We start from the raw sequence: 25,421 nt of genomic DNA on the forward strand, positions 1-25,421 counted from the left end.
TGCCAGTTCTACACTAGACAAAGGAGATGTCATACATTTTTCTGCCCTTAGGGAACTTAATTCCAGTAGAGGGGGTACCAGTGAACAAATAAAAAATAAGTATAGAGGATCATTTCAGAGTGATACATGCTGCAGAGAAAGTAAAACCAAATGATGGGGTAGGAGGAAGGGCATTCAATGGGGGATAGGAAAGTGCCTCTAGTGAGGAGAATGCTGAGGAGCTGGTCACACCAAGGTCAGTGCAAGACCTGGAGGCAGAAGCAGTGGCAAGTGCAAAGGCAAGGCTTTGCTGCAGAGATATGCCCAGCGCTGGGAGGAGCGGGGCTGGAGGGCAGCACGGTGAATGAGGCCAGATGTAGGAGAAGACTTCGGGCCTATGATGCTGCACACAAAAGAGTTAATCTAACAGACCTGGGACTGCAGCCGTGCAATGGCCTGCTTGCAAGTTTGGCCTTTGACTGACGTGTGGGAACCTGGATTTTGGGAGGCCTCCCGCTACCCTAACTGATAAGGCTGTCTCGCTGTGCCTAAACTTTTTGCACAAATATTGTGGTTTATGCTGAGCACCCTCTTCCTTCTGGGAGCCTGGATCTTTGCCCTGTACCAGGCAGAAGGTGCGTGTGTGACCAGCCCCTAGTAAAACCCTGAACACTGAGTCTCTAATGAGCCTTCATGGTTGACATGTCATACATGTAACCACAGCTCATTACTGATGTGATTAAGTACATCCTCTACTAGGAGAAGAGCCTTCGGCCTCGATTTCCTCAGACTTCACCCCCTGCACCTTTTCCCTTTGCTGATTTTTCTCGGCATCTTCTCCCTTAATAAATCTTAGCCATGAGTACAACTATATCCTGAGTCTTATAGGTTCTCCTAGCAAATCACTGAGCCTGGAGGTGGTCTTGGGGACCCCTGACACAAATAGCAGATCTGTATTTCATTTATTTTCTCGGTGCCAAAACCCAGGGGAAGCACTTTTACATAGACTTTCCCATGTAAGCCTCGCCACAATGCTTTGAGATTGACAATCCCCCATCCCATCATCATCGCCACCATTTTACAGGTGAATTTAATAAGATCCAGAGGTTCTGTACCTCGCTCAAGGTTACCCAGCTGAGCCTGATGGAAAATCCAAGTAGACTAACTCCCAATCCTCTGATTTGCCCTCTGGGCTCACCCACAGCAAACACACAGCCTGCAGGAAATCAGGGATATTTCCGCATATTTGTTTGACTTCCACCACAATAGGTTGCCCATTTTAAGACTTTAATCTGTTTTATCATGAGATGCTCCAGCAGCGCTCATTCAAGCTCTACCTCCTAATCTTGATAGTGAATTCGAGCCTTTGTTGTAAGAAAGACTATTAAGATTTGGCAATAAGATTTTTCAAGGGTGATAAATATCCCTTTAAAGGCACTGCATATCCACTGATTGAATAACTCTGTCCTAAAAATGAAAGTCACACTTGGAGAGTGGAAGGGTGGGTTATGAAAATGCAAATCGGAATGACTTTATTGGCTGAGTTGAATTCAGCTCGTCTCGTCACAAAGAAACATGAGTTGGGGAGGCCCCCCCACTCAGCCAAGTCTGAGGTGTTATAGAATGCAGGGACTCAGCATCAGTGCCCTCATAATAGAGTGTGATGTCTGCTGTTCAAAGTCAGCAGCAGAAAATGCCGAAATGCTATCATTTCTATTATCCTAGAACTTATTTGTATTATTTTGAAAAAAAAAAAAAAAAATCTCTTTAGGCCTGACCTCATTTGTCATCAATATTCCTCAAAGTGGGTACATATACCACTGTGGTATGAGATCATTTTAGGTGGTCTACTCAGAGGACAGGTGAACATTTTTTTTGTGTTTTAATAATTGTGTCTTTATTTTAATGCTTGTTTCCTATGGATATTAAGCAGTTTGGTTTTCTACTTAGGTAATGATAGAAAATTTCTTTTTCTAAATATATGGGTGCCAAATAGTGAACTGATTTAAATAAATAAGAGTTGGTAAACACTAAAGAGAATGTGGTTCCATTAAGAAAAGAACTACATAAAAGATTTAAGTTGGAGAAAACCCTGAACTGGGTAACTTCTCTGGGAAGGTATGCAGACAAGGAATTTCAGCCAGAGGTAGAGAGAGTGATATGAGGGTAGACATCGGTCAGAACCAAAAGAAAATACAGCCATACTACCTTTTAGATGTGTGGTTCTCAAAGTGTGGTCTCGACCCAGCACCTTTTGTGTGACCTGGGAGCTTGTTAGAAATGCAGGTTCTCAGGCTCCACCTCAGACCCTCTGAGTCAGAGGTTCTGGAGGTGGGACCCGGCAATCTGTGTTTCACAAGCCCTCTGGGTGATGCCAAAGCCCAGTCAAGTTTGAGAACCACAGCGTGAAATGATTTGCCATTCAATCGCTCATTTATTCAATAAACGCAAATGAAGCATCTTCCACAGCTAAAGCTCATATTTGTACTCAAAGCCTCAGAAAGGCGCAAGGAAGAAAACATTTCCGACATTTTATTAAAGACGCATGACATATGCCATGAGTGAATCATGGCAACTGCTGATGAGCGGGGGCCTGAGTGAATGAGGCTCCGCTCAGGGCTTCAAGCGTGATCTCCCGGAGTGTTTGCAGGGGAGACCTCCCGGTGTGACCAAGACATATATCCATTTTATTGTCATAGACTGATAGAGCTGATGAAACTCTGGCCAAGAATTAAATGTCCCCTGTTTGCTGGAGGCAAGCATGAATATAGATTGGTCATCACAGCAAGGCAGTTCCGGCCTCCTCCTGTGCGTGAGCTGAGACCTTCCAAGCCAGGGGAAAGTTCTATCTGGAGACCAGGGGTGAGGAGGCCACCGGTCAGCTCTGCCATGGCACAGGGTTTCCCCACAATCTAGGATCCTAGAGTTATACACAGCTACCACCCCTTGTGGGTCAGCTAACCAGCCAGTGGGTTCAGTAATGATAGAGCAAGGGTAAGGGCAGAAAGAGGATCGTTTCATCTGATTGAGGGATAAAGTGACTGGATTCACTATCCCTGGAAAATCTGCTATGGCTTTGGATGCAGCCTCTGCATCTCAAGGTGGGGCAGCTGTGGATTTTAAATCCAGGTGCCATGTGACCTAGTTAAGAGAGAAGAAACTGAAATTTACACAGTGCAGTGCTTTCTCTGTGAATGTCTGGAGGAGCATAAACTGGTTCAAACTCAGGAGAGTCTGCCGCTGTCCAATACAGAAGCCTCATGGGCCTGTAGGATGTGCTGCGAGTACACAGTGCACCCCGGATCTCAGAGACTTGGTATGAAAAACTAATGTTAAGTATTTTATTTGTAACGTGTATATTGTTCCCATGTCAAAATGATACTACTGTGGATATGTCCGATTAAAGAAAACATGTTACAATTAAAGTTACCTGTTTCTTCCTACTTCTATTCCTGTGGCTACCAGAAAATTTTAAAGTATGTATGTGACTCAGATTAGATTTCTATTGCTCGGTGCTGCTCCAGAGCAGGGATCTGTTAACTTCTTCTCAAAAGGCCAGGTAATAAATATTTTAGGCTTTGTGGACCGACAGTCGAAATTGAGGACATTATGTAGGTACTTATAAAAGCATTTAAAATGGGCCCATTTAAAAATGTAAACACTATTCTTAGCCTGTGGCTGAACACAAACACATGGCAGGCTGGATTTGACCCCCCAGATCACCGTCTGCCAAGCTCAACATCTAATGTTCAGCCCCATGGACCCAGCAGTCCGCTTCTGTGGAGCCGACCTCGTGAGCACACATATACTGGGTGAGTAACAGCCGTGAGCAAACTGAGGCTCAGATCCAAGGCTGGCCACCTGCAAAGACGTGAGGTGGAACTTGAACCCAGGGGACTCCAAAGTTGACATTCTTAATCACCATGCTTCAGTGATGAAAGGTGCCTTTTCATTTTCTTTTCTCTGTGTTTTGGAGAGTCTTTCTCATGTCTGTACAACAACATCAGATAGTCCTGACATCATGCCTGGCCCCAAACAGGTGTTCTTTGGATGGAGAAACAAAAGGAATGCATGAGTGACTGGGGCCTCGGGTGGTTTTGAAATATCTCTCTTGCCTCTCCTTTGGCACTGCAGACCAAGGATAAACTAACTGTCCCTCAGCCATCTGGGGCAGGCCTCTGCTTTTCATGCACCAGGGACTGCCCTTTAAATTCATTTGAAAGCTATGTGCAGCGTTCTAGGTTGCAGGGGGCGGGGCACAAAAAAGGCCTCCAAGGGCCTAGTGGCAAGAACTGCATTCAGTGAATCAAGAGTTAATCTTCTGATACCAAGTATTATTAGTATAGGAAATACAAGGCAGCCATATCCTACCTTCCGAAAGCAGACGAGCTGGCTAGCACTGAATTGAGAAAATTATTATTTATTAAAAATGAAATAGTCACAGGCCAGTGATTAATCCTGATTGGGTTCAGAGACAATTCCCCACCCACGAGGCGAGTAATACATTTCTTGAGAAAGGTGTTTTGTTAAATACAAAATGCCAATAGTGGTGTTATTCATCTGCTCCAGGCTCCAGTGTAGGATCTTTTCACATTATAATGGCATCAAGTGTGAAAAGAACCTCACAATGGTCACACCCCATTTTATCTCCTAAGTAGCCCCTGTGTGGTCGGCTTGCTTGGAGCTGGGGCTTCCTTCAAGCCTTGTTTCTGGCTCAGGTGTCCCCTGACTATGGGCCTGGGGTGGATGGAAGACAGGAGCTGGCATGGTGTTAGGCTCTTCCCTGGATACAGGGAAGAAGCAAATGGAGTCACTTCCCATCTCCCTTGATTGCAAAAGCAACACAAGGCCCTCAAGTGGTTAACAGAAGGCCATTATGTAACTGTTTTCTTATTTTTGCTTTTATGTGATGGGAGTAGCTGAAAGAGTATTAGATTCGTATGTTTCCCTGTGAATCTTGCACATAACTTACAAATCTAATTATAACTGTGAAGAGTGACAGCAGACTTCACACAGCCTATAGATAAATTTAGTAGACTGCGTTTTGTGGTTTTCATCTGGATTTCTGTAACCATGTTGAGAGAGCAATGACAAGGAGGAGGAGGAGGAAGAGGTGAAAAGTTACACCTAAGTACCTGTTTGCTCTAAAAGACTTAAAACTATAAGAACAACAATGCATTAATCAGGATTGAAAAGCAAGCTCTAGATATTGCAAAACCTGTTTTCTAACTGGTTTCATGTTCATAATTAATGGCTAAAATTCTGCCATTTATAAGGAATTAAAATAAACAGTAGTTTAATGAGATTTCACCAGACCACTTGCAAGCACTCAATCAAATCTTATTTTCAATATGTGAACTATGTCTCCTTGACTCTTAATGCATTTAGGGTCAACATTAACATCTTCATACATAAAAGATTCCATTCTGCTTTTAAAGAAGAGGTAATTATAAGATAAGGGTCACATGGAAGGTCTAGGTTTTGTGTAACTTCTATTCTAATTAATTTATCATATGTGGGATTTTGCTTTGGCTTCCGGGTGTTGATCTTTTATAGCTACCACGTCCCACGTGATAATGGGTTTTATTCCTTCAAAAGGTCATCCTTGATATAATTTCACTGTTAACAGAGAGAACCTGGGAGCATGGGTGTTCCTGTATGTCGTTGCATCGTGAAAAGTCATTCAGCAAAGTTCTGGGTCTTTTTTGCCCTTAGATGTTATTTAAAAACCAAGGGGCCAAGGCATTTGAACAAAAGGTGAGAAATTCAATTAATCGTTGGAAGGTTGTCTTCACAAGGCCAGCCCCACGGAAGCATATGGACCAACAGAAATACGTGTATCTGAGGATGTGTTTCCTCTTTTCCCCTTTTGTTTCAAAAGTGAGATGACCTGGATCTCATTGTTATTTTGTGGCTCATTTTTCTTAGGGCAGTATGACCCACAGCTGGAATCCTCAGCCTTTTCATCATCGGGAAACCTTTTTGTTGTTGTTTGGGTTGTTTCCTTTTGATGCCTCTTGTTCTTTGAAAAATTTTGGCCTTCCAAGCAAACTGCACTTACTCAGTAATAATCATTTCATCTCCTAGGGCCTCCCCACCTTGCCACTTTAAAAAAAAACAAATCAAAGACATACATAATTGTCAAATAGAAGCGGCTTAGATAACCAAGCTGAGTTGCTAGAATTCTGACTCAAAGCAGAGAAACTTGATGTTGACCTAGCCCAGGATAAATATGTGATTTCAGTCGACTTCTGAAATGCTGACAATTTGCAAATCACAACCACTGACTGCAATGAAATCCCTAGATTGGGCTGCTCAAAACCACTGTGCATGCAAATAACCTGGGACCTTGTTAAAATGCAGATTCTGATTTGGTGGGTCTGAGGAGGACCTGAGATTCTGCTTTTCTGACAAGCTCCCAGGTGACCCTGATGCTGCTGGCGCATGGACTTTGAGAAGCAAGACACTATGGTAAGCAGTAGGGATATAGTGCTAAAGGAAACTGACATGGTCCCTGTTCTCAGGGAGTGTCAAGCTAAGAAGACGATGAACATAATCCCACAAAGAAATGTGGAATTACGCGATAATGAATCTTAGGAAAGAAGAAAGCACACTCATCTTCTCAGGCTCCTGCCCCTCACTCATGCATAAGAAGCTCTGCTGCTCAGCATTTGTTCAAGAATGTTCACTGTGCCAGGCACTGTGCCTGATGCGACCCACGCTGCTCGCTGCTCTTGGGGACTGTGGAGGACGGCAGGAGAGAAAAGAGGCTGACTTCCATAATTACTACCCAGGATTCTGCGTGACGTGCATCCTCAGAGAGCCCAATACAGAGTCTCACAGAGCTGGCCTCCCAGGAAACACTTCTGAATGAACAAATGGCTGGAGGAGTCAATAGACAGGAAGGCCAAGAGCATTCTCCCTAGTGAATCAGAAAAGGTACAGCACACTGGCTCGTCCTAGCCTGATGTGCAGATGGAGTGGGGCATGGACTCGACCCTGCCACCATCTGGCTCTCAGAACCTTCCTTCTCTTCTTCTGGGGGAAAAAAAAATGTTAATAATAACATTTTCCTTATTGGATTGTTGTGGGGATGAAATGAGGTGATATCTCTGAAATGCTTACTCCAGGGCCTGGCAGATAGTAAATATTCATTACGTGATAATGTTGGTTACTCCTGACATCATCTTCATTGTTATCTTTCTAAGGATTACTATGGAAGTGGTGAGTGATTCAGCCCTCAGCAGAGGTGAAGCATTTTGACACATGGAGATGGTAAGAAAAGTTCTGCAGAGAAAACAAGTCTTTAAGAACCAGATTATTGGGGAGAGCGGAGCAAGATGGCGGAGGAGTAGGAGACCTGGATTTCGTCTCCTCTCAGGAATTCAGCTGGATAGGGATCAAACCATTCTGAACACCTACAAACTCAACAGGAGATCAAAGAAAAGAAGAGCAACAACTCTCTGAACAGAAAAGCGACCACTTTCTGGAAGGTAGGACGTGCGGAGAAGTGAATCCGAGGCGATATTCGGGAGGATAGACGGCGGGGGAGGGGCCTCCGTCGGCCGCTTCTGGCAAGTGATAGAGCCACGGAGCACAAAATCGGAACTTTTAGAAGTCTGCTCCCCTGAGGGACGTCACTCTGGTGGCGAAGTGGGGGGTGGAACCCTCGCGGGACAGTGTGGTCTCAGGACCCTCGGGGTCACAGAAAGACCGGGGGTGCCTGAGTGCGGCAGAGCTCCCAGGTATCCGAGCAGGGAAGCCGGCTGCAGAGACGGAGCCCAGGCGCGGGCTCTCAGCTCGGAGTTGCTATAAACCGTGATCCGCGGCACAGTCGGGCCACTGCTCCTCCAGCAGGGACCCAACAAGCGGCAGATCCAGGGAGACTCACCTTCTTCCCCCGGGAGGAGAGGTGCGGGAGTGCACCGCAGGGATCTGCTGGGTTTGGAGACTCCACCCGGGGTCGGGTGCCAGATAGAAAGGCGCGGTCACAGGCCGGGTGAGCGCGGAGTGCGGCCGGAGACCGGGGAGACGGGAGTGACTGACTGCTTTTCTCTGGGGGCGCACTGAGGAGCGGGACCCCGAGTTCTCGGCTCCGCCGGGGCGGAGACTGGGAGGCCGCCATTTTCACTCTCCGCCTCCAAAGCTGTACGGAGAGCTTGCAGGGAACAAAAGCTCTGGAGAGCAAACCCGAGCAGATTACTTAGCCCGGACCGGCAAGGGCGGGGCAATTTTGCCTCCGGCAAAGACATTTGGGAACCACGGCAACAGGCCCCTCCCCCAGAAGATCAGCAAGAACACCAGCCAAGACCAAGTTTACCGATCAATGAGAACGGCAGAACTCCAGCGCTAGGGGAACACTGCACATAGAATTCATGGCTTTTTTACCATGATTCTTTAGTCTTTCAAAGTTAATTATTTTTTTTAACTGTCTTTTTTTCTTTTTTCCTTTTTTCTTTTTTTTTGAATTTTTCTTTTTCCCTTTTTCAACCAACATCTTATCAATCCCTTTTTTAAAAAAAAAACATTTTTATTTTTCATTTTTAAAGTCATATTCTATTCCTTCATAGTAGTTACCCGTATTTTTGGCATATATATATATAAGTTGTTCTCTCTTTAAAATCTTGAGATAGTTTCTTCTAACAGATCAAAATATACTCTAAATCTCTAGTGTATGGTTTTTTTCTACTCCCCTGCCTGATCACATTCTCTCCCTTTTTTCTTTTTCTTTTTTTTTTTTAATCCTCTTCTTTCTTTTTTCAAACAACTTATCAAATCCTTTTTTAAAATTTTTTATAATTTCCATCTTTACAGTCATATTCCATCCCTTCATCATATCAACCCTTATTTTTGTACATATATAAGTTTTTCTTTCTTTAAAATTTTGGGAGGGACTTTCTTTTAACAGACCAAAATACACCCAAAATCTAGTGTGTGGCACTGATATATAATCCAGCCTGATCATATTTGATCACATTCTGTTTTTGTTTTGTTGTGTTTTGTTCTGCTTTTGTTTGTTTTTATCTTTATCTTTTTCTTTTTTCTTTTTTTCTTTCCTTTTCTTTTTTCTCTCTTTCCCTTTCTTTTCCCACTGCTTCAGGTCTTTTCTGATTTGTTTAGAGTATATTTTCTGGGGACGTTGTTACCCTGCTAGCATTTTGTTCTCTCATTAATCTATTCTCTTCTGCACAAAATGACAAGACGGAAAAAATCACCTCAACAAAAAGAACAAGAGGTAGTACCGACTGCCAGGGACCTACTCAATACGGACATTAGTACGATGTCAGATCTAGAGTTCAGAATCATCACTTTAAAGATACTAGCTGGGCTTGAAAAAAACATGGAAGTTATTAGAGAAACCCTGTCTGGAGAAGTAAAAGAACTAAAATCGAACCAAGTAGAAATCAAAAAGGCTATTAATGAGGTGCAATCAAATATGGGGGTGCTAACTGCTAGGATAAATGAGGCAGAAGAAAGAATCAGTGAGATAGAAGACCAAATGATGGAAAATAAAGAAGCTGAGAAAAAGAGAGATAAACAACTACTGGATCACGAGGGCAGAATTCGAGAGATAAACGATACCATAAGACGAAACAACATTAGAATAATTGGGATCCCAGAAGAAGAAGAAAGAGAGAGAGGTGCAGAAGGTATAATGGAGCAAATTATAGCAGAGAACTTCCCTAATTTGGGGAAGGAAACAGGCATCAAAATCCAGGAAGCACAGAGAACCCCTCTCAAAATCAATAAAAATAGGTCAACACCCCGACATCTAATAGTAAAACTTACGAGTCTCAGAGACAAAGAGAAAATCCTGAAAGCAGCTCGGGAGAAGAGATATGTAACCTACAATGGTAGAAACATTAGATTGGCAACAGACCTATCCACAGAGACCTGGCAGGCCAGAAAGGACTGGCAGGACATATTCAGAGCACTAAATGAGAAAAATATGCAGCCAAGAATACTATATCCAGCTAGGCTGTCATTGAAAATTGAAGGAGAGATAAAAAGCTTCCAGGACAAACAAAAACTAAAGGAATTTGCAAACACGAAACCAGCCCTACAACAAATATTGAAAGGGGTCCTCTAAGCAAAAAGAGAGCCTAAAAGCAACATAGACCAGAAAGGAACACAAACAATATACAGTAACAGTCACTTTACAGGCAATACAATGGCACTGAATTCCTATCTTTCAATAGTTACCCTGAATGTAAATGGGCTAAATGCCCCAATCAAAAGACACAGGCTATCAGATTGGATTAAAAAACAAGACCCATCGATATGCTGTCTGCAAGAGACTCATTTCAGACCCAAAGACACCCCCAGATTGAAAGTGAGGGGGTGGAAAACCATTTACCATGCTAATGGACACCAAAAGAAAGCTGGGGTGGCAATCCTTATATCAGACAAATTAGATTTTAAACCAAAGACTGTAATAAGAGATGAGGAAGGACACTATATCATACTTAAAGGGTCTATCCAACAAGAAGATCTAACAATTGTAAATATCTATGCCCCTAACATGGGAGCAGCCAATTATATAAGGCAATTAATAACAAAAGCAAAGAAACACATTGACAACAATACAATAATAGTGGGGGACTTTAACACCCCCCTCACTGAAATGGACAGATCGTCTAAGCAAAAGATCAACAAGGAAGTAAAGACTTTAAATGACACACTGGACCAAATGGACTTCACAGACATATTCAGAACATTCCATCCCAAAGCAACGGAATACACATTCTTCTCTAGTGCCCATGGAACATTCTCCAGAATAGATCACATCCTAGGTCATAAATCAGGTCTCAACGGGTACCAGAAGATTGGGATCATCCCCTGCCTATTTTCAGACCACAATGCTTTGAAACTAGAACTCAATCACAAGAGGAAAGTTGGAAAGAACTCAAATACATGGAGGCTAAAGAGCATCCTACTGAAGAATGAATGGGTCAACCAGGAAATTAAAGAAGAATTAAAAAAATTCATGGAAACCAATGAAAATGAAAACACAACTATTCAAAATCTTTGGGATACAGCAAAGGCAGTCCTAAGAGGAAAGTATATAGCAATACAAGCCTTTCTCAAGAAACAAGAAAGGTCTCAAGTACACAACCTAACCCTACACCTAAAGGAGCTGGAGAAAGAACAGCAAATAAAGCCTAAACCCAGCAGGAGAAGAGAAATAATAAAGATCAGAGCAGAAATCAATGAAATAGAAACCAAAAGAACAGTAGAACAGATCAACGAAACTAGGAGCTGGTTCTTTGAAAGAATTAACAAGATTGATAAGCCCCTGGCCAGACTTATCAAAAAGAAAAGAGAAATGACCCAAATCAACAAAATCATGAATGAAAGAGGAGAAATCACAACCAACACCAAAGAAATACAAACAATTATAAGAACATATTATGAGCAACTCTATGCCAACAAATTAGATAATCTGGAAGTAATGGATGCATTCCTAGAGATGTATCAACTACCAAAACTGAACCAGGAAGAAATAGAACACCTGAACAGACCTATAACCACTAAGGAAATAGAAGCAGTCATCAAAAATCTCCCAAAACACAAAAGCCCAGGGCCAGATGGCTTCCCAGGGGAATTCTACCAAACATTTCAAGAAGAATTAATACCTATCCTTCTGAAACTGTTCCAAAAAATAGAAATGGAAGGAAAACTTCCAAACTCATTTTATGAGGCCAGCATTACCTTGATCCCAAAACCAGACAAAGACCCCATCAAAAAGGAGAATTACAGACCAATATCCCTGATGAACATGGATGCAAAAATTCTCACCAAAATACTAGCCAATAGGATCCAACAGTACATTAAAAGGATTATTCACCACGACCAAGTGGGATTTATCCCTGGGCTGCAAGGTTGGTTCAACATCCGCAAATCAATCAACGTGATACAATACATTAACAAAAGAAAAAACAAGAATCACATGATCCTCTCAATAGATGCAGAAAAAGCATTTGACAAAGTACAGCATCCTTTCTTGATCAAAACTCTTCAGAGTATAGGGATAGAGGGTACATACCTCAATATCATAAAAGCCATCTATGAAAAACCTACAGCGAATATCATTCTCAATGGGGAAAAACTGAGAGCTTTCCCCCTAAGGTCAGGAACGCGGCAGGGATGTCCACTATCACCACTGCTATTCAACATAGTATTGGAAGTCCTAGCCACAGCAATCAGACAACAAAAAGAAATCAAAGGCATCCAAATTGGCAAAGAAGAAGTCAAACTCTCACTCTTTGCAGATGATATGATACTTTATGTGGAAAATCCCAAAGACTCCACCCCAAAACTGCTAGAACTCATACAGGAATTCAGTCAAGTGGCAGGATATAAAATCAATGCACAGAAGTCAGTGGCATTCCTATACACCAACAACAAGTCAGAAGAAAGAGAAATTAAGGAGTCGATCCCATTTACAATTGCACCCAAAACCATAAGATACCTAGGAATAAATCTAACCAAAGAGGCAAAGGATCTGTACTCAGAAAACTATAAAATACTCATGAAAGAAATTGAGGAAGACACAAAGAAATGGAAAAACGTTCCATGCTCATGGATTGGAAGAACAAATATTGTGAAGATGTCAATCCTACCTAGAGCAATCTACACATTCAATGCAATCCCCATCAAAATACCATCCACTTTCTTCAAAGAAATGGAACAAATAATCCTAAAATTTGTATGGAACCAGAAAAGACCCCGCATAGCCAGAGGAATGTTGAAAAAGAAAAGCAAAGCTGGCGGCATCACAATTCCAGACTTCCAGCTCTACTACAAAGCTGTCATCATCAAGACAGTATGGTACTGGCACAAAAACAGACACATAGATCAATGGAACAGAATAGAGAGCCCAGAAATGGACCCTCAACTCTATGGTCAACTAATCTTTGACAAAGCAGGAAAGAATGTCCAATGGAAAAAAGACAGTCTCTTCAACAAATGGTGTTGGGAAAATTGGACAGCCACATGCAGAAGAATGAAACTGGACCATTTCCTTACACCACACACAAAAATAGATTCAGAATGGTTGAAAGACCTCAATGTGAGACAGGAGTCCATCAAAATCCTAAAGGAGAACACAGGCAACAACCTCTTCGACCTCAGCCGCAGCAACTTCTTCCTAGAAACATCGCCAAAGGCAAGGGAAGCAAGGGCAAAAATGAACTATTGGGACTTCATCAAGATAAAAAGCTTTTGCAAAGCAAAGGAAACAGTCAACAAAACCAAAAGACAACTGACAGAATGGGAGAAGATATTTGCAAATGACATATCAGATAAAGGGCTAGTATCCAAAATCTATAAAGAACTCATCAAACTCAACACCCAAAGAACAAAGAATCCAATCAAGAAATGGGCAGAAGACATGAACAGACATTTTTCCAAAGAAGACATCCAAATGGCCAACAGACACATGAAAAAGTGTTCAATATCGCTCGGCATCAGGGAAATCCAAATCAAAACCTCAATGAGATACCACCTCACACCAGTCAGAATGGCTAAAATTAACAAGTCAGGAAACGACAGATGTTGGCGGGGATGCGGAGAAAGGGGAACCCTCCTACACTGTTGGTGGGAATGCAAGCTGGTGCAGCCACTCTGGAAAACAGTATGGAGGTTCCTCAAAAAGTTGAAAATAGAGCTACCATATGATCCAGCAATTGCACTACTGGGTATTTACCCCAAAGATACAAAAGTAGGGACCCGAAAGGCTACGTGCACCCCGATGTTTATAGCAGCAATGTCCACAATAGCCAAACTGTGGAAAGAGCCAAGATGTCCATCAACAGATGAATGGATAAAGAAGATGTGGTATATATATACAATGGAATATTATGCAGCCATCAAAAGGAATAAGATCTTGCCATTTGCAACGACGTGGATGGAACTGGAGGGTATTATGCTGAGCGAAATAAGTCAAACAGAGAAAGACATGTATCATATGACCTCACTGATATGAGGAATTCTTAATCTCAGGAAACAAACTGAGGGTTGCTGGAGTGGGGGGTGGGGTGGGAGGGATGGGGTGACTGGGTGATGGACACTGGGGAGGGTATGTGTTCTGGTAAGCGCTGTGAATTGTGCAAGACTGTTGAATCTCAGATCTGTACCTCTGAAACAAATAATGCAATATATGTTAAGAAAGAAAAAAAGAAGAAGAAGAATGTAGCAGGAGGGGAAGAATGAAGGGGGGGAAATCGGAGGGGGAGAAGAACCATGAGAGATGATGGACTCTGAAAAACAAACTGAGGGTTCTAGAGGGGAGGGGGTTGGGAGGATGGGTTAGCCTGGTGATGGGTATTGAGGAGGGCACGTTCTGCATGGAGCACTGGGTGTTATGCACAAACAATGAATCATGGAACAGTATATCTAAAACTAATGATGTAATGTATGGGGATTAACATAACAATAAAAAAAAATTAAAAAAAAAAAAAAAAAAAAAAAAAAAAAAAAAAAAAAGAACCAGATTATTGCTTTACACATTCAATAAATATGCCACTGGTTGTTTGTGCTTGCCAGGGAATTAGGTGAAGATTAATTAATATTTATAAAGTATTTTGATATCCATGTAATATCTAGTAAGCAATTAGTTCTGTAACACAAAGCCAAATCCTTTTACATACCAAACAATGTAAAACAAACCGAATATAGCTGTGTAAGAAGGGACAGAATTTCATTAAGTCCTGTTGTAGGAAATAAGCAGCCAGTTGGATTTTTTTCCCCCTTTTGGTAATTTTCTTGCTGATTTTCTCTGGCTTCTTACCGCATTTTCCTGCCTTGCCCCCTGCAGTCCCAAATCAAATTATTTCCTCTCAGGTAGCAGTGGAAACAGGAGTGGGAGGCAGGCAAATGCCGTGCCGGCCCCTCCTGCCTGGGAGGTGTTCTGAGCCCAAGAGTGTAAATGGTTTAACAGGGAGGCAGACAGGGCTCCCAAAGTGCTTATTTCCATATCCATCATCCTAGTCAGGTGGTGTTAAAGGCTCTATGTTTCCTTACATTAGATCTGCACTGAGAAGAACTTTGGGGTGGGGGCGTGGGGGTAGTGGGGAGGGGGCAGATAAGAGGAAAGCTAAGTGGTAAGAGAAGGCTAGTTCCTCCTTGATGGGTTGGCGGCGCTATCTCAGGCTGGGCCCAGGCCACAGGGGCACATACCTTGCCAAGCCCCTGGAGGACTTGGCTGGACTCTTAAACCATTTTCCACGGACTAGTCTTACTTAGGGACAATGTGTTGCCATGTATCCATAAATCTCTCATCCCCATCTTTTTCTAATGTTTCCAACCCTGCATTCACTGTGGAAGTTTCTGATCCATAAAACTTTGTTTAAAGCCTAGTCTGTGAAACAGATACAAAAGTGGTTACCACGGAGGAAGCAGATGCCAGGAGTCCAGCTTCCTAACTCCTAAACCCTCTTCCTAGATGCAGCTCCAGTGATGGTTCGGGGATGATACTGAAAGTGTATTCCTAGGGAAAACCTTTCCAATCAATTACAAATGAGCTAAACTACCAGACTAAACCCATCCAGAAAAGACATCCTCCCTAGCCTCTCAAGTTAGGATGACCAACTGTCTCTGTTTGTCTGGGACCAGGAAGTTCCAGGGACTCGGCACCTTCAGTGCTAGAAATGGGACAGTCTTGGGCAAACCGGGATGTTGGCATCTACTCCTCCTATCTCCTGAGGTATTCTATCTCCATCAGGGTGACAACTCTGATCAGGAACAAACGGGAAGCTCTGGCTTCATGTCCTACTCATACTGCACTTGACCATCCCTACCCCATAAATTCTCACAGTTATTTTCCCTTTCCCTGTTATTGTGCTGTTCAAATAACCCAACCAAAATCTGGCCTAGTCTCTCAAAGCTGAGGATCTTTTAGACTCAATCCTCCCCAGAGGTTCCAGTCCTACCTCAGTTTCCCTAGAGTGGGGACTGTTTTGTGAAGCCAAAGACAAGAGTTCACACAAGGCCCAGAAGGAAGCTTGCATAGGTCTGTCTACTGATTACTTGATTCTACAGTGCACTGCTAAGAAGAGTAGGACCTACTTCTCTACCCACCCTCACTTCCAGCACAGGACTTACATCACCACCTCGTCATGAAAATCATCACGTGTCCCCTTCCCAACCATCTGCTAAGGCTTGTTGCTCGAAACTCCTGGCTCCATCTCCCTCCCTCTGGCTTGCAGACCCTTGATGACCCTTTTGTATCCTTGGAGACTGCAGCTGTCTCTGGAGCCAGTAACCACAGCCCTCTTGTGGCTAAACAACAAATTCTTTTCTTTCTTTTTTTTTTTTTTTCTTTTTAAGGTTTTATTTATTTGACAGAGAGAGACACAGCGAGAGAGGGAACACAAGCAGGGGGAGTGGGAGAGGGAGAAGCAGGCTTCCCACCGAGCAGGGAGCCCGATGCGGGGCTCAATCCCAGGACCCTAGGATCATGACCTGAGCCGAAGGCAGACGCTTAACGACTGAGCCACCCAGGCGCCCCTCTTTTTCTTTTTCTTTTTTTTATGGAACTAGAGGGTATTATGCTAAGCGAAGTAAGTCAATCAGAGAAAGACAAGTATCATATGATCTCACTGATATGAGAAGTTTGAGAAACAAGACAGAGGATCATAGGGGAAGGGAGGGAAAAATGAAACAAGACGAAACCAGAGAGGGAGACAAACCATAAGAGACTCTTTAATCTCAGGAAACAAACTGAGGGTTGCTGGAGTGGTGGGGGGTGGGAGGGATGGGGTGGCTAGGTGATGGACATTGGGGAGGGTATGTGCTATGGTGAGCACTGTGAATTGTGTAAGACTGACGAATCACAGACCTGTACCCCTGAAACAAATAACACATTATATGTTAGTAAAAAAAAAAGAAAAAGAAAAGAAATAAATAAACAAATTCTTATCCAAAACGGTAAAGATGAAGACATCCTATCAGAAAGGATTAAGGCACTATCTGCTTGGAAAATGACAAACTTTCCCTGTCCCATCCTAAAAGCCCAAAAAGCATATTTTACTAAATTAACCTTATTATTTTTTAAAAGAAATTAGCACCAGCAGAGCACGGCTGAGGCTGTGTTGCCTGGATGAGATATGAGCCAAATGTGTCCACAGACAGAAATAACCCCTACTTTATCATCAGGCAGAGGGTAAGCAGAACATGCCAGGGGCTTGATGAATCATTCCAAAGCCAGCCATGTGGCATTTTTCTGTAATTAGCTCAATTTCGCATTCTTAGTACCTTTCCCAAGCCCCCTGAGAATCAACTATGGTAGCTCTCAGTATTTCCAGCTGTTGAAATTGAAACCCACCTCACTTTCCTGTGGTCAGTATTTGCTAATGCCACATTTTAATCCCATTTAGATGTGTATGCTCAATCTGAAATGATCTAGGGTAACTGCCAGAGTGTTTCACCGGCAAATCCACTAAGTTACTTATGGAACAAATTGCCACATTCAGTAATTTACAGGCACTTTTCATTGTATGAAGCAATTTAAAATTACTGGAGCACTTCACCTTTTTTTTTTTTTTTTCATAAGTGCTTCAATCTGGAAGTTATTGGGATTCTATTCCTGAGACAAGAGAGGTAATTTAACTTTTCTGGAGGACTTTTTATACATATACATATAATAGAAGCACCTATTTTAAAAATGATTGGGGTTCTGATCACGTGTGGCATGGAACAATTTAAAATTACTAAAATGTTTAAAATTTTATCAATGCTTTACGTTTGGGATTGAATTTGAGATTGTATGTAGAAAATAAAAACCACACGACCGTTTTATATCTTTGTCCCCATTCATTATTAAAATCAGAATTTCAACTTGAATGGTTTTAGCTTCCTGCCACATAGAAGACATTGCAGTTCTAAAGTAAGTCTGACTTCATGCAAAAGCAACCCTCTGATTTCAGGTTTTCATTTGGCTCTAGTGTGCTTATTTATAGCAAAGTAATTCAGAATCAGAATCACCTCTCCCTTAGCAGACAATGCATCTTGAAAATATTTGCTGAAATTGTTTAGATCCAAGAGAAACAGGCCAAAGAGATTTTAGTTCTCACTGCTCACTAAATTCAAAATTGGATCAAAAACATTTCTCAGTTAATGAGAAGTTTTTCTATCATTTTGTTTTTTGAAGCATCAAGAAAAAAATGAGTTGCTTTGTTCCTAGAAAGTGAGACATTGTTTAAAGATGGCACAACACAAAGTATGTTCCCAGCATTTTCCTGCTAGATTCTGGCTGTGGAAACAGTATCAGAGAGGGGAGCTGAAGAGCTGGGTGCCCCCCACTGCTCGGCAGGCTACGGTGAGACACATCTGTGCCATCTGACCATTTTCTGATATTTACTGACTAAAATTGTAGATGAGAAGCCCTTTGGAAAGAAGAAAGTCCTTTATCCCTATATATTTTTATATTGAAAATTTCAATGAAACACCAAAGTGGAGATCATCATGTGATGAACCTCTCTGTATCCATCACTGGATCTCAGTATTATACTCTTGGCTACCCTGGCTTCAACTGAACACCCATCCACTCCCCAGGTTGTCTTGAAGAAAATTCCAGATACCATACCATTCATCTGTAAATATTTATAATGTGTGTGTAAAAGATGGAAACTTTATTTCCCTAACACAAGCACAATACTTTACTGCACCTGAATGAAAATAACAAGAATCTCTAAAAGCCACCAAATATCCAGTCTGTGTTTATATTTCCTTAACTACCTTATAATTTTCATGGCTTATTTTTTAATCAGGATCCAAATTAGAACCAAACATTATGATGAATTGCTGTATCGCTTACGTGCTTTTTAATTCATACAGCTCCCATTTATATAAATACATATATATAAAACATATAAACATATATAATATATATGTATATATATTTGTCTTTGTAACTTTTCATTGAATCATCTGGGTTGTTTTCACAGTATGTTTGGCTGATTGCAACACAGTGGTGTCATTGAACATGTTCACCTGTCTACTGTGTTTCCTATAAGTAGGTAGTTACATCCTGGAGGCGTGATCAGATGCAGGTTTGGTATTTGGGCTCAAAACAACTTGACAGGAGCTCATGTGGATTTCCTTCAGGAAATACAAATGTCTGTTGGTCTCCCTTTTTATGATAGTAGCAACCATTGACGGCCATTGCCTAGATCCATTCATTAAGTAAGGGTTGCAAATCCATGATATTCTAATTCTATCATTTCTTTATCATTTGTAACTATAAAGAGAAACTCCTTTCATCAACTATGCAATTTTCCTGACCTGGGATTCTAAAAGGAAAAGCAAGATATGTGTTTGGTTCTTTCCCTTCATTTACCAGTTTCTAAAATAATGAGTTGGTCTCTATCATCTGTGAAAGGTGACCAATAAGTAATTTTGTTTTCCCTATCACTATGAACTTGTGGATTTGAATCTAACTGATGTGTTTCAGTCCAGTGAAATTACTAATCTTGATTTAGTACTCAGATTATCTCATCTTTGGCCTGTTGATGCTCATGTCTCTAAATGACATGACCCTAATAGCATCGAGTAACTTCCATGTGTTTTGATATGACAAGATTTTACAGATTTATCTGGTGCAATTCCTGCCCCAGACATGAAATCAACCATTTTCCCAAGGAGACTTGGTTGCTTTTGCAGAGAAATGGTAATTAAAGACCATAATCTGTTCGCTAACGAAGCTCAGTATTATTGGGTTGGTCACTGTTTCTAGGCCTTCTTAATGGACAGAGACAGAATATATGAATTTTTAAGATAAAATACATAATAAATTCATATTGATAATGCTACTTCCCATTCTGAGCTGTAACATTTTTAACTAACCTCACTGATCTTACATCTGTATCTTCTTTTTCCCACACCTTAAAATTCTAATTCTCCTCAAAACATAATTACTCATTTGCTTGGCCTCTCAATATACACAACAATAGCAACATCAATGCTACTTCCAACAATAGTCTTACTGAAAACAGTGAGGATTTTCCGTTTTCTTTCTTTCTTTCTTTCTTTTCTTAAATCACTGTTAAAGTGTATCCCAATAATGGATGCCGTCAAATTACTATGTTTTAAATTCACTGGGGATAGTTTCTCTCTGGGGGTTATGCCATTCCTGAGTACACATTTAGGTTCAATTATTTCTCTGACTTTTGAATTTTAGAATTGCCTTTTTTACTTAGTTTCATTTTCTAATTTATGAAATAAGGTTTATTCAAAACAGTCTACTTTTTTCCTTGTATATTTTGTTCCCTTGTACTTTTTCCATACTTCTCACTTTGGGTAACTGTGTCCTATTATTTTTTTCAAGAACTGGCCATAGCAACATTTTCAGTTGTGCATGTTCTTCCAGACCTTAGCATGTCCTCGTGGACAGGTGGTAAGTTCTAGGTGGTGAGGTCTGTTCCTGTCTCACCTCACTTGAACCTGGGTGGGCCTTCTAACTGTCTCAAAAAGTGTAATGTGGCAAAAGTGGCACTGTGTGATTTCTGAGACTAATCATAAAAGGTAATACCGCTCGACCTGCCTCACTCTTAGGAAAGGCATCTTTGGGGCTTCTGGGTGACTCAGTTGTTAAGCGAATGTCTTTGGCTCAGGTCATGATCCTGGAGTCCTGGGATCGAGTCCCGCATCGGGCTCCCTGCTCAGCAGGGAGTTGGCTTCTCCCTCTGAGCCTCGCCCCTCTTATGCTCTCTCTCTCTCTCTCATTTTCTCTCAAATAAATAAATAAATAAAATCTTTAAAAAAAAAAAAAAGGAAAGGCACCTTTAAGGCTCTGAGTAAACAGGTAAAAAGGCCAGCTGCCTGGAAGCCTGTAGGCTGGAGAGACCACAGAGATAAAGAGAGATACCCGGGGAGCCCTGGCTCTTCCATCCTCACCCCTCACTGCTTGAATCTTCCCACTCCAGACCAGGACATGAGTGAGCAAGCTTGTGGATGATCCAGATGATTCCAGCCTCAGCCACTCACTGCAAACATGAACAAGACCCACCTAGTCGAGCCTAGTCAACCCCAGATTATGAGAGATAATAATAAAATAGTGTTGCTACTTAAAGCCACTAATTTTGTTAAACAGAAATAGATAACTGGAATAGTACCCTTTTTTAATAGTATGGTTCAATCTACCTTAAGCAAATAAAAGTAAATTTATATATAAATATGTATCCACCTCCTTCTGTAGATAGGCAGTCGCACACTATACACTTTTCTGGACCTTATTTTTTCCCCTGAATGGTACATCTGGAGGTTATTCCAAAATGGTCTATAGCCATACTCCCCATTCCTTTTCAGGATGCATAGCACTCATTTGGGCAGGCATTCCATTGCTCATTCAACTGGTGCCCTTTTGATAGACATTGGGGGTGCTTCAAGTTTTGTTTGTTTGCAAACACTGCTGGTTCTCTTTTGATCATCGGCAATGTCACTTTTTCTAACCAGGCGAGGCTAATGTATCTAGAAGGTCAAATAAGTTCATTCACATAAAGCCCTCGGATCAGAGCCTGTTGCATCGTAGGCACTCAATACACATTAGCTATAGATATCACCGAGGGAAACCCCTTTGGTTCCGTGGGCGGGAGCCAAGTCAGTGGGCAGCACTGTCCTCACATCAGTGGAGCTGAGAACTCCAGGACCACGAAGCACAGATGGTTTGAAGGGAACACACACTCACCGGAAACCTTGCTCTGCTCTGTTCCTGAAATAATTTCCTCCCACCTGGCTCCTTGCTTCTCTAGACCCTACTCTTCATTCAGCATTCAGGGCAAATATTTCTTCTTTAGAGAAGCTGTCCATGACCACCCCTAACCCCCAGGCAGGGTCAGAGCCCTCAGTTATTCAAGGCTACAGAATATTGTTCTCCCTCATTCAGGGCACTTATTTATGTTTGTAGTTCAGATATCTAGGAACAGCATTATTTGGTAAGGGTCTCCCCTCCCTCCTAGACAGCATGACTGTCTGTGCTCACTGTCATAAGCTCAGCATCCAACTCCATGCCTGGCACATCAAGTCACTCAAGAATCAGGTATAGAAAGAAGGAATTCAGGGAGAGCAAGCTTTCCCCTGCACATGGAACCAGCCTTGCAAGGCCATGCAGATCTTACCCCAGGCCAAATTCACAGAGGCTGCATAGGCCAACTCCAAACCTGGGAATTTTAGTCATCTACCTTGTGTTGCCTTCTCATTATATAAATTTTTAGAATAGCCTATGCCAACACCATAAAGGTAACTTCCTCTTGGAAAGGACACTTACTCATTTGCTTTAAATAGTCATTAATGTTCCAAATTTCCCTTCAGAATTTCATGTCAATGATCCTACGGGGAATTTGAAAGTAAAACCAGATAAATAATGATGCGGGGGAAAATGTCAGATGAGAATGTGAATGCATTACAGACTTTCAACTAATATTGTTGCTGTCAAAGTTCAAGGATTAAATAGTCATCAGTTTGCAACCTTCCACAGGAGCCCATTCCTCCCTGATGGCAGCCGATCTCCAGCTTGCCAATAATGATGGTTTCTGCTGTAATTGATGGCTTTATCTAATGAGGAGATCATAGTCTAAAAGTCACAAGACTTGCCCTTCATCTGTAGAGGCAGGTCCCACCAAATCACTGGGAAGAACTCTGCAAGAGAAGGGCAGGCTTCTTTGTATGAATGAAGATAATCTCTCATGCCTGCAGCCAAACATTGGTGCTCATGGTCCAATAAAGGGGTGGAGTATTTACATTCAGAGTCATACCCAGAAAATCTGGGGCAGAAGTATATCATCCTTATTAAAGATTGTCTTTTCAGATAAATCTCTCAGATAAAGTGTGAGTCTCACATTTACTCACACATTTTTGGGAGGGGACCCTTTCTTTTTGTTTTTTTTTTTAAGATTTATTTTTTACTTATTTATTTTAGAGAGAGAGCATGAGGGGCATAGGGAGAGGATCTCAAGTGGACTCCGAGCTGATCATGGAACCGACTAGGGTCCTGATCCCAGGATCAGGAGATCATGACCTGAACCAAAATCAAGAGTTGGATGCTTAACTGACTGAGCGACCCAGGTGCCCCAGGAGGGGACCCATTCTATCTTGTTCACCTCTATATCCTCAGTGCCTATCACAGACCTGTCATATAGTAGATGATCAATAAATATTGGTTGAATGAATGAATGGATGGTTTATTTCCATGTCTTGGGACCCTGGGAATAACAGCAATGCAGTTCGAGAAGTGGGATGCCTGGGTTCACATCCTGCCTCCACCATTAACTAGTTAAAAGACCTTGGAGAAATTTCTTAACTTCTCTGTGCCTCAGTTTCATTATCTATAAAATGGGCATAAAATATCTTCTACCTCACAGGATTGTAAGGATTAAAAGTACTAATATCCGTGAGGCATTTAGAATAGTGCCTTATGCATTATGACAGTGCAACAATTGAGCTCCTGTTGCTGGGTTTTTGTTTTGTTTTTATGATTACAGGTGTGTACATGTACTAAATACCCAATATGGACCAGGACCCATCCTTGGGGCTTTACAGACACTATTAACTGTTTCAAATCTGTGGTGTTATTGTTATTATTGTCATTTTAATGAGGAGTGGTATAAACAAACCAATGATATTTCCAACAATATCTTATTTAATCTTCCCCATATTCCTGCATGATAGATACAAACATCCCTGTTTTAAAAATTAAGAAACAGAAGTTGGTGCTGTATTCACATAAATGATACATAGAGGGTGAGGGTGAGGATGGGCCTCTGGTTCATCCAACTACATTGTGCTCTCTGAGATATTCCATAGACCATTTTTAACACTAGCAAGTTTCTCTGCCTATTGGCCCCACACTCCCATGCCCTTACTCTGTTCTACGATTGCTATTCCCATGGCACTTGTCAGCTTCTAAAATACTATGTGATTTACTTATCATTTGCATTATTTGTCCCTCCTGCTAGAATGTCAGTTACAAGCATAGAGATCTCTGCCTTTTTTGTACAGTGATGTGTTCCAATTGCCTAAAATGTGCTTAGTACATCAAGGGCACTCCATAAGTACTGAGGAAGGAAGGAAGAACAGAATAAGAGAAGAGAGAAAGAGGGAGGATACAAAACTCCTTCCCTATCCCCTTCAGTGCTATCTGGTCCTCGCTCAGTGGCATCTCCTCCTGGATAACTCTGCCACCATTAATATATTATTTTCCTCTGTCTCCCGGGGCCATCATACATCCAATACAGTATAGCTAGAGATAGGGAAATGGAAGAAGCAGCCAAAGAAGTAAGGCAGTCTCATTCCCAGACAGGAACAACTCTGACACAGGAGAAGGGGGAGCAGTGGAATGCAGACGGTTTGAAGCTTTTTGCAGAATGAAAGAGATAAGACTTCATAAGACCTTAGTACATTGCTCCTCACATATTAACTCCAAAATATGCTGACTTAGAAGTCTCAAGCATGTGAGACTTGAATCTGTATCATTATCCCTGGCTGGTGGCTATAAAGGTTCAATGCCTCTTTTCTGGAAAGTTCCCTAAAATCTACCTTCATGCTTAGCAGGATAAAATATGTTATCCGATTAATTTAGATCAATTAATTGATTGTTTTTGTAATTATGGGATTACTCATCTAGCAATCAGAAGATTATTTTGAGGCAATAAAAACATTCTACACAATGAAACCCAGCCAGTCTGTGTGCGGAGTGTACTTCCCCCCCCCCCCATAAAAGTCAATCTCGTATTTATTATTGAATAAATAGAAGCAATCACACATGGCCAATGGTTTTGCTGAAAGAATGTCCACACGATCTTCAAAGCACCTCGTGGCAGAGCAGCGGGTTGTGATTATCCACCCTCAAAAGGTGCTCAGAGGGGAGCAGGTTCTGCTCTGCCACTGAAAATGCTTTATAAAGGCCTGACTCATGTTACCTGCAAACATGTTTTCTTCGTTATTCCAAATGATGACACCACTAACAGTAGACTTGTTTCTTGTGTGCAGGCACATGAAGAGACAAATGTCACGGCAGAGGGAGAGTGCCATTTTTGGAGACTTGCCCTCACTTGCATGCAGCTTAATGGTGGCTGAGGCCAGATCTGCCTTTATTTGTAAAATGCCCCTATTTCTGTGGCTGTTAAGCCGAAGGAATTTAAAACCTATTCAGCCCATCTAAACAGCCAATGTTGGCTATCTTGTTGTAATGATACCTATAACTTTAAATGACATGCAAAATCATTAACTCCCCCACCCCTTTCTGGCAAACTCCTTCCTACTCATCCTTCAAGAGTTAACTCAAATACCATTCTCTCTTCTATGCTCTCATACAGCTTCCCCTCCCCTCTTTCATGGAAATTATCTCATTATGTACTAGTCATTTCTCTATGTGTATTTTCTACGAGCAGCTCAAGAATTAGACCGACAGTTTATTCAGTTTTTTGGTTTGTTTTTGCTCTTTCTGT

At 41.8% G+C, this 25,421-nt stretch overlaps 1 protein-coding gene across 3 annotated transcripts in view; it reads right to left on the reverse strand.

Moving 5' to 3' along the window:
- Nucleotides 1–25,421, reverse strand: part of CDH13 (cadherin 13) — a 1,400,946-nt gene that overhangs the window by 797,586 nt on the left and 577,939 nt on the right. The window contains exon 6 of one of the 3 annotated variants that reach the window (XM_078063201.1): nt 25,026–25,046. The exons of the other annotated variants lie outside the window; for them this stretch is intronic. Coding sequence (XP_077919327.1) covers nt 25,026–25,046 — 21 coding nt within the window. The remainder of the gene's footprint in view (nt 1–25,025; nt 25,047–25,421) is intronic. 3 annotated transcript variants of the gene reach the window in all.

The sequence above is a fragment of the Halichoerus grypus genome, chromosome 15 (assembly GCF_964656455.1).
Source record: "Halichoerus grypus chromosome 15, mHalGry1.hap1.1, whole genome shotgun sequence".
Lineage (NCBI taxonomy): Eukaryota > Metazoa > Chordata > Mammalia > Carnivora > Phocidae > Halichoerus > Halichoerus grypus.